At 37.4% G+C, this 17,739-nt stretch overlaps 1 protein-coding gene across 8 annotated transcripts in view; it reads right to left on the bottom strand.

Moving 5' to 3' along the window:
• RAPGEF6 (Rap guanine nucleotide exchange factor 6) overlaps window positions 1–17,739 on the bottom strand; it is a 226,987-nt gene that overhangs the window by 193,827 nt on the left and 15,421 nt on the right. For 5 of the 8 annotated variants that reach the window (XM_032626259.1, XM_032626251.1, XM_032626257.1 and 2 more), the window contains exons 2-4: window positions 7,024–7,094; window positions 6,015–6,071; window positions 232–315 (exon numbers count right to left, since the gene is read on the bottom strand). In XM_032626259.1, coding sequence (XP_032482150.1) covers window positions 232–315; window positions 6,015–6,071; window positions 7,024–7,094 — 212 coding nt within the window. Of the gene's footprint in view, window positions 1–231; window positions 316–1,900; window positions 1,970–6,014; window positions 6,072–7,023; window positions 7,095–17,739 lie in introns of those variants that run through there. The other 3 variants (XM_032626253.1, XM_032626255.1, XM_032626256.1) reach the window with 3 other exon arrangements.

Raw genomic sequence — 17,739 nt, 5'->3', positions numbered from 1 at the left:
CAGTATAATATGCCATGGTGTAAACTATAGATTATACCCCCAAGAAATATGAAATATCAGTTGATTCCTGCCAAGTACTTCAAATAGTACCAAAAAGGACATTTCTAAAATGTATCACCTACTAAAAGAAAATACACATCTACATAAAAATAGTTTAACATAAGAAATAAAATAACTAGTTGTAATCTAACTTTGCCTACCACATGCACTAAACAGCAAATGTAAACATACCTGCAAGGAGGCAAAACCATGGAGTCTTTCATAAGCACAGATCCAGAAAGCAGGATATACCAACATCTGGCAATAGTTTCTGAACTGTTTAAATGAATAAGTAAATAGATGAGTAAATAAATACACACATTCACATGTATATGCATTCAGTACAAAATACAAAACATGAAAAATATTCTAATAATATCATAAATCATTAAAAATTAACTCTCCTTGGAAATTTTGCCTGTTGCCTAAGGTTTCATACAGACCATGTTCATATATTACATAATCACTAGCTTAAGATATAGGCTTCAGAAATGTATGTTTATTAGCTCTATCTTATTAATTTATATCAGTAACTTCCCATTCCTCATTTTTGTGTACTGGATCACCACATTTGATGAAGATTAACTTAAATATTGTACTACATGTGCATATTAAAAAATTCTATTTCTAGGGCTTCCCTGGTGGCGCAGTGGTTAAGAGTCCGCCTGCCGATGCAGGGGACACGGGTTCGTGCCCCGGTCTGAGAAGATCCCATATGCCGCGGAGCGGCTGGGCCCGTGAGCCATGGCCGCTGAGCCTGCGCGTCCGGAGCCTGTTCTCCACAACGGGAGAGGCCACAACAGTGTGGGGCACGCGCACTGCAAAAAAAAAAAAAACCTTAAAAAAAAAAATTCTATTTCTGATAACTTTTATGTATATTACAAGTTTATCGTATATTAAAGACAATACTGTTTGGAATTCACAAGTTTATCAATGTTCCATCTTCATGATCAACTATTATTTGGATCTACCTCTTTCTCTTAAATTTTATTCTGACAGAAATACATTAAATGCCTACCCAATCTTTCACTTTATGTGTGTCTGAGGGATAAAAGAATATCAGATGACTTAAGTCCATCATCACTTTTAGTTCAGTTAAATCTCCAATGGAAACCAAGAATCTTGTTAGATGTTACTTTATAATCTAATCTTTTTCTCTTTCTCTAAAGTACTTTTAATTTACCATACCTAAAACTTCAATTAATTCCAATATGTAGACAATTCTAATTTTATAAAACAAACATTTCCTCTGAGCTGGAGAACTGTATATCTATCTGGCTAGCGACTTGACATGTTAGCTTGTATATCTAACACACAACTCAACTTCAACATGTTCAAAATCTACCTATCATTTCTTTCAAGCTTCATTTTTTTCATTCTCAATGAATAGTACCATCCTCCACCCAGAAAACTAAGCCTCCAGACCACTCTACATAGCACCCAGGATGAGCTTTCTGGGTGAATCCTATTGCCTACCATAAGAAAAAAGTATCATCAAGTTTCCAGAAGATACTTTAAAGTTCTTTATATCCATCCCTTCCATCTTCACAGAAGGAAGATACAAATGGCTGAAAATCTCCTACTTAAGGTTCTTTGTTTGGAAATTTTACTTTCTAATTCTTTTGAAACATGACTTTTGTACAAGAAGGAATAAAAATCAGTAAAAGAAAATTCTGCCCAAAATCAAGACAGAAGAAAGTTATGATTGGATGCTACCATAAGCCTCTTAAGTTTTATCTCACTTTGCTGAAACAGTCACAAAGTTGTCAGGAAATTCTACTATAAACGGAGGAAAAATCCTGAAATTCACTCCTACTACCAAGAGAGCCATGCCAGCTCACGAATCAGAAACTGTTCAAACCTTGCAGAGAATTCCACTCTCAGAGTAGTTTGGCAATGCATCTGATGAGTAAACACAAGGAAAGTGAAAGTCTTTTAACATGCGGCCATGCTATCTCCTTTCTCTTTGCAAGCAAATGAATCTAAGAATAATTTAGCCTAGAGAAGAGTGGCATATTTAATCTTGTCAGATCTTACTCCTTTCAAAGGCTTCACACTGCTCCTAAAATAAAGAACAAAAACTATTAAGGTGGTCTCCACCTGGCTCTCCACACCCCTCTCTTCCTGTTTCTTCCTCTCTGCTCGAAGCACTGAACATGGTGGTTTATTTTCACTCTTTCTATCATGCTGCTTCCCAGTTAAGGTCAACTATACACATTCTTTTCTCTGCTTCCACTAATCTCTGAATTTAAACTCTTTACTTAATTAACTTCCACATTCATTTTTTAGAAATTCCTTTGTTTATGATTAGCCAAATACAGATTTGGGTAACTCTTTATACTAATTTTTAAACAGCTTAACTGAGGTATAATCAATATACCACAAATTCACTCATTTTAAGTGCACAATTCAATGACTTTTATGATACTGAAAAGAACTGTGCAAACATCACCACAAAGAGATCTCTTATGCCTCGTCTGCAGTCAATCCCTGCCCCAGGTAACCAATAACCTGCTCTGTCTCTATAGATTTGTCTTTCCTGGACAGTTTGTATAAATGGAATCATGTAATATGTGATGTTTCTATCTTGCTTCTTCCATTTAGCATAATATGCTTGAGGTTTGTCCATGCTGTAGTGTGTAGCAGCATTTTATTCCCTTTTACACTGCCAAATAGTATTCCACTATACAGATGCAGAGCATTTTATCTATCTATTCACTGAACAATTTAATTATGTCGCGTTTTAGGCTATTATGAATAGTGCTACTAAGGACATCTATGTACAGTCTCTGCACGTGTTTTCATTTCTCTTGGGTAAATATGTAAAAGTGGAATTACTAGGTCATATGGTAAAATTTTAAGAAACTGCCAAACTGTTTCCTAAAGTGGCTATACTTACATTTGCACCACAAATATATGACGATTCCAGGTGTCACCATATCCTCACCAACACTTGTTATGTTTAGACTGCAGATACTATTTTTTTAACATCTTTATTGGAGTATAATTGCTTTACAATGGTGTGTTAGTTTCCACTTTATAACAAAGTGAATTAGCTATACATATTTCCCCATATCTGCTCCGTCTTGCATCTTTCACCCTCCCTATTCCACCACTCTAGGTAGACACAAAGCACCGGGCTGATCTCCCTATGCTATGCGGCTGCTTCCCACTAGCTACCTATTTTACATTTGGTAGTGTATACATGTCCATGTCACTCTCTCACTTCGTCCCAGCTTACCCCTCCCCCTCCCCATGTCCTTAAGTCCATTCTCTACATCTGTGTCTTTATTCCTGTCCTGCCCCTAGGTTCTTCAGGACCTTTTTTTTTTTCTTTTTAGATTCCATATATATGTGTTAGCATACACTATTTGTTTTTCTCTTTCTGACTTACTTCACTCTGTACGACAGACTATAGGTCCATCCACCTCACTACAAATAACTCAATTGTGCTTCTTTTTATGGCTGAGCAATATTCCATTGTATATATGTGCCACATCTTCTTTACCCTTGACTGCAGTTACTTTTTAAAATATATTTTTAATTGAAGTAACACTGGTTTACAACATATGTTTCATATGTACAGGGCTTCCCTGGTGGCGCAGTGGTTGAGAGTCTGCCTGCCGATGCAGGGGACATGGGTTCATGCCCCGGTCTGGAAAGATTCCACATGCCGCGGAGCGGCTGGGCCCGTGAGCCATGGCCGCTGAGCCTGGCCGGACAGCCATGGCCATCTGGAGCCTGTGCTCCTCAATGGGAGAGGCCACAACAGTGAGAGGCCCGCCTACCACAAAAAAACAAAAAAACATATGTACATTGTATTTCTACTTCTGTATACCCTATAGCATGCTCACTATCAAAAATTTAGTTTCCATCCATCACCATACAGGTGATCCCCTTTACCCATTTCGCACGCCTGCAACTGTAGCTATTCTAATGGGTGTAAAGTGAATATCTCATTAATTTTTGTGTGTGGTGTAAGATAAGAATCTAAATTAAGTTTTTGCATATAAACACTCAATCACCCCAGCACCATTTGTTGAAAAAACTATGCTTTCCCAATTGAAATGCTTTAGTACCTTCATCAAAAATAAACTGTTCACTGGTGGTTCCTTTTTAATACTCAGTTGTGTTATACCCACATTGTGTGCACATCTTAGCTACACAGCTACAAGGCCATTAAAAAAAAAACACATAGAAACTGTTTATAAATATAAGGGTTTATTTCTGGGTTCTCAATTCTGTTCCACTTATCTATAAATCTGTACTTTTCCTTGATAGCACTTAAATATGTGTAGCTATTTTAATTAACTTTCTCTCCCCCACTATACAATAAACTCATAAGGACAAATCCCGTTTCTTCCCACCACTCTACACCAGGCTAAGCATAATGTATAGCAGACAAACATTTAATAGTAAGTGAATGAATCAACAAATGAACAAATAAAGCTATTAAAATCCATATGAATCCAGTAAATACTTAGAAATAATGACAAACGCAGTGTGCAATGCAACACTGAAGTTAATACCATTTCTCTATACCAGCTGCATACATATAATGAAAGAGATCACTGTTGCCAAAATTTTTGGAAGAAAAACAGAGAAGAATATCTTCATAATCTTGAGGAAGGGAAAGATCTTGTTTTTTTAAATAGGACATGAGAAGCACTAATCACAAGTGGAAAAACTGAGAAAGTAAGAAATTTCTTCTCTTCAAAAGATGCCATTAATAGAGTAAAAAAAGCAAGCCACACAGTGGGAGAAGATATTCACAACTTATGTACCCAACAAAGAACTCAGATACAGAATTCATAAAAATTTTCTACAAATCAACAGAAATAAGATAGCCCAACTAAAACATGGTCAAAAACTTGAATCAGGAGATCATAAAAGAGCTATCCAAGTAGCCTATAAAAACATGAAAATCATTCATCATCATTAGTAAGCAGGAAAACAAAAAACAAAATCACGAGATAAAATGAAATGCATATTTTAGATTCTAATGTTACAAGCTCCCGGGACTCCCCTAGTGGCACAGTGGTTGAAAGTCCACCTGCCAATGAAGGCGACGCGGGTTCGATCCCTGGTCCAGCAAGATCCCACGTGCTGCGGAGCAACTAAGCCCGTGTGTCACAGCTACTGGGCCTGAGCTCTAGAGACCATGAGCCACAACTACTGAAACATGCGTGTCTAGAGCCCGTGCTCCGCAACAAGAGAGGCCACCGCAACGAGAAACCCACACACCGCAACAAAGAGTAGCCCCTGCTTGCTGCAACTAGAGAGGGCCTGCACTCAGCAACAAAGACCCAACACAGCCAAAACTAAATAAATAAAATAAATAAATTTATTTAAAAAAAAGAATCTCTTAAATTTGAGCATGTGCATTTCTAATGCTTTTATTCCTAAGAATATTCCCAAGAAGAATGAGTAAATAGAGGTACAAAAACACATGAATAAAATATTCAGAGAAACTTACTATTCATGATAGGGAAAAACTGGAAACAACCCAAATATTTATTAATAGTGGGAAGGATAAACAAATTATGTTATTTTCACATAACTGTATACTGTAAAGCACTGAAAAAGAATGAATGCAAAAACATGGAAGAATCTGCAACATTTGTGAAGTATAAAAAGCCTGACCAACAGATTTTTATCTATATGAAATTTACAGAGACAAAACTAATCTAAGGTGACAGACATCAGAACTAGATTACCTTTCCAAGACAGTTGACTAGAGCCTTCTGAAGAGCTGATATGTTCTACATATTCGCTGCACAGCAGTTACACAGGTGTATATATTTATTAAACTTCATTGCACTGTACACCTTCTGTGAGCCCTATGTACATTATATTTCACAGTTTAGGAATATACTTCAATCTCCTCTACAGAAACTGTTCCAGAATCAAATGAATTTCAATGCTAACAATCTAAATTTTAAACATTAATTTAAGCTAATTATGGAAATACTTACCAAAAAAGAACTTGATTGCCACTGTATCTCTCATAGCGTGCTCTTGCAGACATTAATCTAACATATTTTTTAAAAAGTAAAAATTTTTTAAATTATTTTATTTGAATTGTCTCAAAAATTGTTATAATTACAACAGAAAATTATCAGATCTATCACTAAATTTTTCACTGGAGTTTAAAAATATGATCACACACACACAAATCTGTTGAATAAATATAAATTTGCTTGTATTTAAAAATACTTTACTACTAATGCCCTAGGGTTTTCTTTCTTCTTGATACACTTACTTGGCATATACTAATATCTAAATTATGTTACACAGAAAACAGAAAATAATAAATTCCAAACAATTATATTTAGAATCTGGTCCATAGCCAGAAACTTAAAGAATAGCCAGAAAAAGTGATAAGTAAGCTGGTCATGGAAGAAAAACACAGTTTAATTAAAATACTATGCAAAGTTATAATAGTGCTTACAGCACTCAAAAGTATCTTTACAAATATAATCACAATGAGACAAGGTAGCAGGAGAGAAAACTCATTTTACAGAATAGAAAAATGAGGTTTGGAAAGTTTATGGGTACTGTCCATAGGAGCTTATGCCAAATCAAGAGTCTTGCTCCTTCCACTTTAATATAACACTACATCATACCATGCCCATCTCAAGCATTTGATACAATAAATATCAGTACAAACTACAAAGAGAAAGTGCTGTTTTCACTAGCTAGCACAAACTGAGCACTGCACTTTGCTTTAAATATTCTCATTTAATCCTCGAAATGCTGCAACAAAGGTAATCTTTTTATCCCTATTTTATGGAAGACAAAACTGCAGCTTAGATGTTAAGACTTGCTCAAAGTCCCAGGGCTAAGGAAAACTGGAATGAGAAAGGCCAATTTCTTTGCATATCCTATAAAAAGCCCCTAAATGATTTGGTCCCTGCAACTATCTATCCAAACTCATTTGAATAACTCCTGAGCACATGCTCTTAAACACAGCATCACACTTACCTAAGCTGATGTTCCCTGAGATTTGATAATATTTCCATTCCATGAAGATAAGAATAAATAGTATTTAAGTCCTGTAGAACAGAAAAGACTTTAGATTAATTTTCAAATATACTTTTAAAAATATAATGATATCCCACAATTCTGATTTTAAGCAAACAACCATTTATGACACAACTGTTAACTACAGAAGAGTCACAAATTCTCTGAATTACAATAGATCTGAAAAGGTTTAGAAGAGTTCCCTCAACTCACACAGGAACCCCTCCTCAGCATGGCTGACAACCTCTACTCAATGCCAAAAAACTCATTATTTCATATAAAAGTCTATTTCATTTCTAAACAGATGCAATCTTTCCTCTTTAGTGACCTCCAAATATTTGAAAACAGTTATCTTAAGTCTTTTTTTTTTTTTTCTCCAAATAACAAAGTCTAAATATTTGCAGGTTCCAGATCTTTAAGCACCCTAACTGATCTCCTCTGGAGATGATTCTGTTTGTCAATATTCCTCTTAAAATATGATTTTCTAAAAAAAAAACTCTTTTCAAACAGACTCAAGGTGGTATTAATCTACCACTAAACAAATCTGACGTCCAATGGAACAATGCTATTGTTCACTCTCCGAAAGAACTGGGGAACATTTCTCTAGCCCTCATTCAGATAATTAGATATTAATAAACCCAGGTTAATAAAGTATAGTAGTATAGTATAACCTCAGCTAAGAGCTATGGCATAGCAAAAGGAAAGTGTGGAAGCAAGGAACATTCCTGACAGAAAAGAGTATTTTACCACAGAACGCTGATGCACGGTGATTATAAAGAAGCTTAAATTCTCTATGTAAAATTTACCTCCTTATTCTCTTACAAGGAGTAATGCCTTTATACCAGGGCAGACTGCTCCCAAACACTACTCTCTTTGATATATAACAAGAGAATTATCAAATGACAGAGAGAAAAAAAGAAAAGACACATAAGACAACCTTTTTCCCCAATATGCTAAGACAACAAGGAAGCTCTAAGAAAAAAAGCAATAATCTCTGATTCCAAAGCTTACAACTGCCAGTTAACCATGATGGATTCAATGACCACACACATCTCTGCTAAATCCTTACCAAACTAAGAGGGAAAAAGATTTTTAAGTACACATATATATATTAAAAAAAGAGATGAATAGATTAAAAGAAGAAACCACAGCAAATGAGTCTATAGACCTAAAAAAGGTCTATAAAATTCTACAAGACAGCAGATGGAGCAGTGATATGATAAACTGTACTTCCAAAGAGGGCTACAATGATATGTCTTATCCCATATGCTCCTTTGCAATGAGACCTTGTCACTCCCTCATCAAAAGTAGGAATCTAGGTGCCCTCCGCATGGATCTGGGTTGGTCCTGTGATTTGTTCTGACCCAAAGAATGTGCCAGAAGTGAGGTCGTGTAACTTCTAAGATTCAAATACCCTGAGAGCACCAATGTTGTGAGGAAGCCCAAAATAGCCTCATTGAAAGAGAAAGGCCACATGAAACAGCACCAAGGAACCGGATATGTGATTCCTTCTTAGACCAGACCAGCTACCAGCTGAATAGAACTAAGAGAATGATCCAAGTCGAGGTTCTGTGGGGCAAAAGAAACAACCTCCTAGCCAAAACTTTCTGAGCTGAGGTCAGAAACAGAGTCCTGGAAAAAGTCTGGCTCATAGTGAGCTCACTGAGCCTGCAGACCCACCTAATAGTCTTGTCTCTCTCCACTCCCCAAGTTTATAACTAGAATTTATTTATCTGGCAGTTAGAATAACTCCCACAAAGGAACCTATGTGGTAAAAGCTGTCACAGTGGAAAAAGTCAAGTGGAAACCTCTGAAACTGCCCCATTCCCCAGAACAAGATAGTAAATAAAAGACAATATTGCTTTTCCAAAGAGGCAAAGAAGCAAAGACTAGGGCCGCCAGTAAAGGCTTAAAAGTATGCAGGGGTGACAGTCCTTCTCATGCATCATCTGCAAAAATCAGACGGATCCTAAAAAATGACTATAGACTGTCATAGACTTAACCAAATTTTAGCTCTGGGCACAGCTGCAAGTCCCAGACATAATATTGCTGAAGGAATGATTAATTAAGCTTCAGGTATTGATTTGGTGAATGTATTCTTTTCCATTCCAGTTACTAAAGTAAAAAGTACAAGAAACAGTTGGCAGTTGTGCAGGACAATATTAACTTACAGTTTTGCCTAAGGGCTATTGCAACTTTCTCAGTCTCTACCATAATATAACCTGAAGCCATCTAGACCACCTAAGACATTACATATGTATTTTGATGACTGAACAGAATGAACAAGAGAATGAGCAAGGAGTGGCTGGTACCCTGGAGTCTTGGGTAACACACTTGAACTCCTGGAAGTGAGATATTAACTCTATGAGGGCTCAAAGACCTGCCACTTCCATGTTTTCGGGGGTGTAGTGTCAGAAGTATTACAAAACATCCCTTCAAAAGTAAAAGACAACTTTTGAGACTTCAGCTTTCATTCAAGATGGAATAAGACAGATTGGACTTACCTTCCATCTAAAACAACTAAAAATCATAATAAATAAATGAAACAGTTTTCAAGAGATAAGACATTACGAAAAAAAAGACAGTGGCATTTGAGAGAGGGGAAACGAATGAGGTGGTTCATATAATTATCATACCTTACTACCTGGTTGTATCTTGAGAAGTAGTAGCTGGCCACCTGCAGAGTAGAAGGTAGCTCAAGTTTGCAGAGCCAGACAGAGAGAGCACATACTACACAGAAAGAAAGAATGTTCTGAAAACCTACAGACGGTCTTACTTGAGTCTAGGTTGAGTACTGATCTTTCCATGTACATGAAGAAATACCTGAACTCAGGGAAAGAACCATCTGAAAGGATTAGAGTAGTGGTCCTCAATCAAGACTGATTTTGCCCCCTGGGTGACATAGTGATATCTGGAGACATTTGGGGTTGTCATAATTTTCAGAGGGGAAGGCGGGGCACTACTAGCATCACGTGACTATAAGCCAGAGATGCTGCTAAATATCCTATGATGCCCAAGACGAGGCCCCAGAATAAAGGATTCTCTGGGCCAAAACATCAACAGTTCTGAGGTTTAAACTTCTTGGATTAAAGGGAACAATACCCAAAACTCACACAGGGACCAGAAGAGTTACTATTCCCACCAGGGAGAGTGGAAAAATCTCATAATTCAGAACGCATTTAGTAGAGTACTCAAAAGCCTTTGGATTCAGTACTGGGCAAAATTAACACTGCACTAAATGCTACTCTGGTGCTACATAGCATAGCTCAAAAAAGAGCCCCAAAGGGTCATATGATTTCCAAATTACCTGCGTCCCAGAAGAATATTTACTGGAAATAAAATATACCCAGCACATAAAAAAGTAAAATTCACAATCTCTGGTACTCCATTAAAAATCACCAGGCATGAAAAGAAACAGGAAAAATGACCCATAAGGAGGAGAGAAAAAATCAAAACCAACTCAGTAATTACCAGATAACAGAATTAATACAAAAAGATATTTAAAAACTTACTGAAACTATATTCCATATGTTCAAGAAAATATAGAAAAGATTAACTATATAGGAAGGGACACTAAAAAAAAATTCCAGAGATGAAAACAACACTGAAATGTAAAATACACTGGATGGGATAAGTGACACATTAAGACACTGTAGAAGAAAAGATTTTAAAACTTAAAGACACAAAAATAGAAATAAAAAATAAAATACATGGGGAAAGGAGATCAAGATGGTGGAGTAGGAGGATTCAGAGCTCACCTCCCCCAATGAACACATCAAAAATACATCTATTGTACATGTGGGGCAACTCTCACTGAAAACAAACTGGAGACTGGCAGAAAGGCTCTTATACAACCAAGGCTGTAATGAAAGATCCACATGAAATCAGGTAAGAAAAGAGGAGAAGCAATCAGGTGAGGACCTGTGCCCCTAGGAGGGGATACAGCAGAGAAGGGGGACTGCATGGGCTCAGAGACCCTCCCCAAACAGTGAGGGGTGTGAACCACGTATTAGGAAACCCAGCCCTGGGGTCCAACACCAGAAAGATAAGTCCTCTTCCTGGCTGACTTGAAGACCAGTGGGACTAGCAGGGGCTGTGAGAAATCTAGACGTTGCTAGTGAAGAGCACCCACGTGCTTGGTTTCTCTCAAAACAGGGTGGAGAAAGCAATTGAAAATGCCAGGTACTTTAGCTGGCTTCCTGCATCTGCCCAAACGTGCACCCTGGCTCATGCTGAGGGCTGCTTCAGCCCCTCTTGCTCCATGGCACAGCTCCCCACTAGGGTGAAGGCTGCCATAGCCAAGTAGAGTAGACAGCTGTGGCAGACAGAGCCAGCCCAGACCCAGCACTGCATCTGAATGGGGTGAGGGCAACCATTACTGGCATTCGTGGGGACAGCAGGTCAGAAGCAGTCTGGAATTCCAGTGTGCTGGGACTGCCCCAGTGTGCACCCTGACCCACATCGACTGCCCACTCTGGCCTCTCATGGCCCAGCACTGCTACCCTCTGGGGTGAAAATGCCGAGGTTGCTGGGGGGGAGCACACACTTAGAGAAAATGGAACCAGCTCAGATCTAACGTTCACGACTTCTGCTCTCGAACCCTTGAAACTTGGGACAAGGATGCTGATTCCTGCCACTTGTATTTAACATAGTATTGGAAGTCCTAGTCACAGCAATCAGACAAGAAAAGAAGACATAAAAGGCATCTAAATTGGAAGAGAAGAAAAACTGTCACTATCTGCAGATGATGTCATATTTTATATAGAAAACTCTATAAAATTTCCACCAAAAAAACTATTAGAATAAATGAATTCAAAAAAGTTGCAGAATATAAGATTAATATACAGAAATATGTGGCTTTTCTATACACTCATAATGATGAACTATCAGAAAGAGAAAGCAAGAAAACAATTGCATTTGAAACTTCATGAAAAGAATAAAATATCTAGGAATAAACTTGACCAAGGAGGTGAAAGACCCATACGCTGAAAACTACAAAACACTGATAAAGGAAACTGAAGATGATACAAAGAAATGGAAAGATATCCTGTGCTCATGGACTGGAAGAATAAATATTGTTAAAATGTCCATACTGGGCTTCCTTGGTGGCGCAGTGGTTGAGAGTCCACCTGCCGACGCAGAGGACATGGGTTCGTGCCCTGGTCCGGGAAGATCCCACGTGCCACACAGCGGCTAGGCCCGTGAGCCATGGCCGCTGAGCCTGCATGTCCAGAGCCTGTGCTCTGCAACGGGAGAGGCCACAACAGTGAGAGGCCCGCATACCACAAAAAAAAAAAAAAAAAAGTCCATGCTGCCCAAAGCAATCTACAGATTTAATACAATCCCTATCAAAATACCCATGACATTTTTCACAGAACTAGAACAAATAATCCTAAAACTTATATGGAACCACAAAAGAACCTGAATAGCCAAAGCAACCTTGAGAAAAAAGAACAAAGCTTGAGGTATCATGCTCCCTCACTTCAGACTATACTATAAAGTAACAGTAATCAAAACAGGATGATACTGGCTCAAAAAAAGGACACATAGATCAATGAAATGGAATAGAGAGCCCCAAAATAAACCCACATACCTATGGTCAATTAATCTAAGTTAAAGGGGGCAAGAATATTCAATGGGGAAAAGACAATCTCTTCAGTAAGTCATGCTGGGAAAACTGGACAGCTACATGTAAAAGAATGAGATTAGGACATTTCCTCACACCATATACAAAAATAAACTCAAAATGGATTAAAGACCTAACTGTAATATCTGAAACCATAAACTCCTAGAAGAGAACATAGGCAGAACACTCTGACATAAATCACAGCAATATTTTTTTTTGTATCCTAAGGCAACAGAAACATAAGCAAAAATAAACAAATGGGACCTAATTAGACATAAGAGCTTTTGCACAGCAAAGGAAACCATCAACAAAACAAAAAGACAATTGACTGCTGAATGAGGGAAAATATCTACAAATGATATGACCAACAAGGTGTTAATATCCAAAATATATAAACAGCTCATATAATTCAGTATCAAAGAAACAACCCAATGAGAAAATGGGCACAAGAAAAAGACATGAAAGACATTTTTCCAAAGAAGATATACAGATGGCCAAGAGGCATATGAAAAGATGATCAACATCACTAATCATCAGAGAAATGCAAGACAAAACCATAATTATATACCACCTCACTCCTGTCAGAACAGCTATCAGCAGAAAGATCACAAGTAACGAATTCTGGCAAAGATGTGGGGAAAAGGGAGCCCTAGTAAGGAAAGGGAATATAAATTGGTGCAGCCACTACAGAAAACAGTATGGAGGTTCCTTCAAAAACTAAAAATAGAACTACCGTTAAGATCCAGCAATTCCACTTCTAGGTATACATCTGAAGAAAATTAAAACACTAATTCAAAGAGGTACACGCACCCAATGTTCACAGCAGCATTATTTACAACAGCCAAGATACAGAAGCAACTAAGTGTCCATCAACAGATGAACAGATAAAGAAGACGTAATATGCGTACGTATGTGTGCGCTCACACACACACACACATATATACACACAATGGAATACTGCTCAGCCACGAAAAGGATGAAATTTTGCCATTTGTAATAACATGGATGGACCTGGAGAGTATTATGCTTAGTGAAATAAATCAGACAGAGAAAGACAAATACTGCATGTTATCACTTTCATGTGGAATCTAAAAAGTAAAACGAATGAATACATATAACAAAACAGAAACAGACTCATGGATATAGAGAACAAACTACTTGTTACCAGTGGGGAGAGAGGCAAGATAGGGGTAGGAGATTAAAAGGTACAAACTACTAAACATAAAATAAATAAGATACAAAGATGTAATGTACAGCACAGGGAATACAGCCAATATTTTATAATAACTTTAAATGGAGTATAATCTACAAAAATACTGAACTGCTATGTTGTATGTATGATCTAACACTGCATAATATTGTAAATCAACTATACTTCAATTAAAAATATAAATAAATAAAACACAGGGAGAAAATATGGAAAAAATATCAACAGAGCACAAAAATGTGAACAGTAGGACAGGCATCAACTTTAAGCAGGCCTAACAGAAGTATAACTGGAGTCACTGTGAAGAAGACAAAGAACAAAAAAAACAATTTGGAGAATGGTGGAAAATCTTCCATATTTGATAAAAACTATAAACTTGCACATCCATGAAGCTCAACAAAACCCAAGCAGAAGAAATATGAAATAAACAACAGCAAAGATCATAATCAAATTGCTTAAAAAATGATAACAGCTAAAGAAGATAAATGACACAGCGAGATCATTAGAATACAGAATAGTCAGAAACAACGCAATCCAGACAACACTGTAGTAACACCTTTAAAGTCACAAAAGAAAGAAACTATCAATCTAGAATACTATTCCCAGAAAAATACCCTTCAAAGAGGAAGGCAAAATATTTTTCATATATACAAAGGTTGAGTCAGTCAATCACCAGCACACCTGCTCTATAAAAAATGTTAAAAGTCATTCATAAAAGAACACCATACAAGATGGAAATCTGGAGCTACACAAAGGAATGAAGAAAAACTGGAAAATGGTAACTACATGGGTAAATATAAATCTTTTTTCTAATTATTTAAAAGACAATTGACTATTTAAAGAAACAGCAACGACAACAATGAATTATGAGGTTTATTTATGTGTACAAGTAAAATGCATCACAACAGCACAAAGGCCAGGAGGTAAAAATGCAAGTATAGTATTGTAAGGTTCTTATATAAGAAATAGTATAATATCACTTGAAGGTTGATTGTGATAAGTTTAAGATGTATACTATAAACCTTAATAAATTTCACAGTTTGTAGATTCTTTTGGATTTTCTACATATACAGTAACATCTCCTGTGAACAAGAACACTAGTATTTCCTCCCCAATCTATGTATGTACATACTTTTTTCCCCCCTAGCTTTAATGCATGAGCTAGAACTTCCAAAACAGTGGTTGGTAGGTGTAGTCATATACTACAAACACAGCTGCTGGGGCCCCACCCTTTGAATTAAGAGTCATCATAACCTGGTCAGACACCCAAAAAATGCCTATCCCATGGAAATGTGCTTGTTATTTTCTAACATCAAGACAATTTTGTTTTAGTGGCAAACAAGGTCTGAAAACTGGAAAGGTTACGTCTTGACAAACAGAATTAGAAATCCATAACTTGACCTGCCCAATGAGGGTAGGCTAGAGTCCAGGAGTCCCAGAATTTCCTAAGATCCTCAACTGAATTATGTCATATCATTTCCTCTGTTTTCAAGTCAGAGGACATCTCTGGTACATCACTGATGATGCCATGAATAGCTGACAAAGAATTAGGAATTCACTTTTCAATTTTAAAGTCTAAGTGAGAACATAATTTACAAGTTGTGAAATATACACATGGTTCTCCAGTTCTCTGCCTGAAGAAAGTCTGACAAAGTTGATGAACTTTAGATTCTAAAAGTCCTTCAAATTATCTAAAAGTTTGCCCTTTATTTGTCTCCAATCTTTGACAATTTGGCCATTTACACGCAGTTCTCCAACAGCATCTATAAATGGTGACTGCATGGATCTGAATAGAAGTATTAGGATTACTCCTATCCGGGGTTGGCAAACTTTTTCTATAAAGGGTCAGATAATAAATATTCTAGGTTTTCTGGGTCATATGGTTTTTGTCACAAGTACTAATCCACTTTGCCTTTGTAGCACGAAAACAACCAAAAAAAAAAAAATGTAAATGAATGGGTGCGGGCACATTCCAATAAACCTTTATTTACAAAATAGTTGGTAGGCTAATTTGGTTCCCAGGCAATACTCTGTCAACTCCTACTGCATATGGTCAAAATATCTAACAAAGAAGTCAAGCCATGAATAAACACCTCTTTAGCAAATACCTCAACTTATGAGTTTTGGTGGAAACTGAGTATATCAGATTTTCACTTTTCCAACCTTCCATAAAACTATGGCACAGGCAAATGACCCAAGCACTACCAATCACATATACTCATCATAAACTGTTAATCTAGTGATACCGAGAAGCAAGAACTATCCAGAATCCACTTTGGCAGCTAGTGGTTGAAGGGTCTGTGAACACATGCAGTGTACAGTATAGATGTTCAGCAGTGCAAGCTGTGGTATCCACTGTGTTCAGTGCTAGCAGCAGTAGTATCTTTACCAAATATGTGATAAAGAGTATGGATCATAGTTGTCTAGCCCCAAGTCTATTTCTCCAGCACTCCCAACAATTCTGTAGCTACCCACTATCCTTTTAATAAATTCATTTTCTTTAAATTGACCAGAATTGGGTTCCGCTACATGTAAGTAACAACCCTGAAAGACCTTTACAGTAGCACCATCAGCATCACTTGGGAACTCGGCAAAAAATGCAAATTCTCAGATTCCATCCCAGACCTAGTGAATCAGAATCTCTGGGAGTAATGTGGTTTAATGAGCCCTACAGGTGGTTCTGATGCACAGAAAGTTTAGAACAAGTGGCTTATTGGTAGGATCTACGCCACTCGGGTTATCTGGCTGATAACCTATTAATGAGGAGGAACGCAAGCACTGAGATGTCTAGTAAATCCTGGTCCCTCCAGTGCACCTGGTTTTAGGGTCACAAGATGTTAAGCATTTATGAAAGGACAGAAAATAATCTCCCAGAACAAAGGATGGTTGTAGTAGCAAACTGATTCTCTCATATGATGTGAGTGGTTATGGTTTTGGTTTATGCAGGACAGCAAGTATTGATAGTTGTTGACTGTATAATGCTGGTCTTAGAAAGGGGTTTCTTCGAAATTGAGTTATTTGTAGTGAGGTGGATGGACCTAGAGACTGTCATACAGAGTGAAGTAAGTCAGAAAGAGAAAAACAAATACCGTATGCTAACACATATATATGCAATCTTAAAAAAAAATTGGTTCTGAAGAACCTATGGGCAGGACAGGAATAAAGACACAGACGTAGACAATGGACTTGAGGACACGGGGAGGGGGAAGGGTAAGCTGGGACGAAATGAGAGTGTGGCATGGATATATATACACTACCAAATGTGAAACAGATAGCTAGTGGGAAGCAGCCACAGAGCACAGGGAGATCAGCTCGGTGCTTTGTGACCACCTAGAGGGGTGGGATAGGGAGGGTGGGAGGGAGACGCAAGAGGGAGGGGATATGGGGATATATGTATACATATAGCTAATTCACTCTGTTATACAGCAGAAAGTAACACACCATTGTAAAGCAATTATACTCCAGTAAAGATGTTAAAAAAAAAAAAGTGTTAATTCCTGCCTGGAAAAAAAAAAAAAGTAACGGGTTTCTTGTGGTTTCTGTACCAATTATCTCTGAGACAGGCTAAAGGTACTGCACTATCTGTTAGGCTTTTGGTATGTCCAAGATCAATAAAAGCTATTATAGAAAGCCAGAACAAACAAACAAACAACCCTGACAGAGGCAGACTGGAAGTCTTGCAGATATTTCTTGGTAATAAAAAATTTAAATGCTATATTCAAAGTGATGTTAATTATTTAGTGTGCACTTGAAAGCTGCTCTACTCAACGTGACAGAGGGAAATCATGAGGAAGATGAAAAAACTCAGAATTTATGACATTCCAGATCAGTAACACCTAGATCA

This window comes from Phocoena sinus, chromosome 3, assembly GCF_008692025.1.
Source record: "Phocoena sinus isolate mPhoSin1 chromosome 3, mPhoSin1.pri, whole genome shotgun sequence".
Classification (NCBI taxonomy): domain Eukaryota; kingdom Metazoa; phylum Chordata; class Mammalia; order Artiodactyla; family Phocoenidae; genus Phocoena; species Phocoena sinus.
Note: the sequence above shows the minus strand (reverse complement) of the source record. Positions and strands in the feature narration are given on the sequence as shown.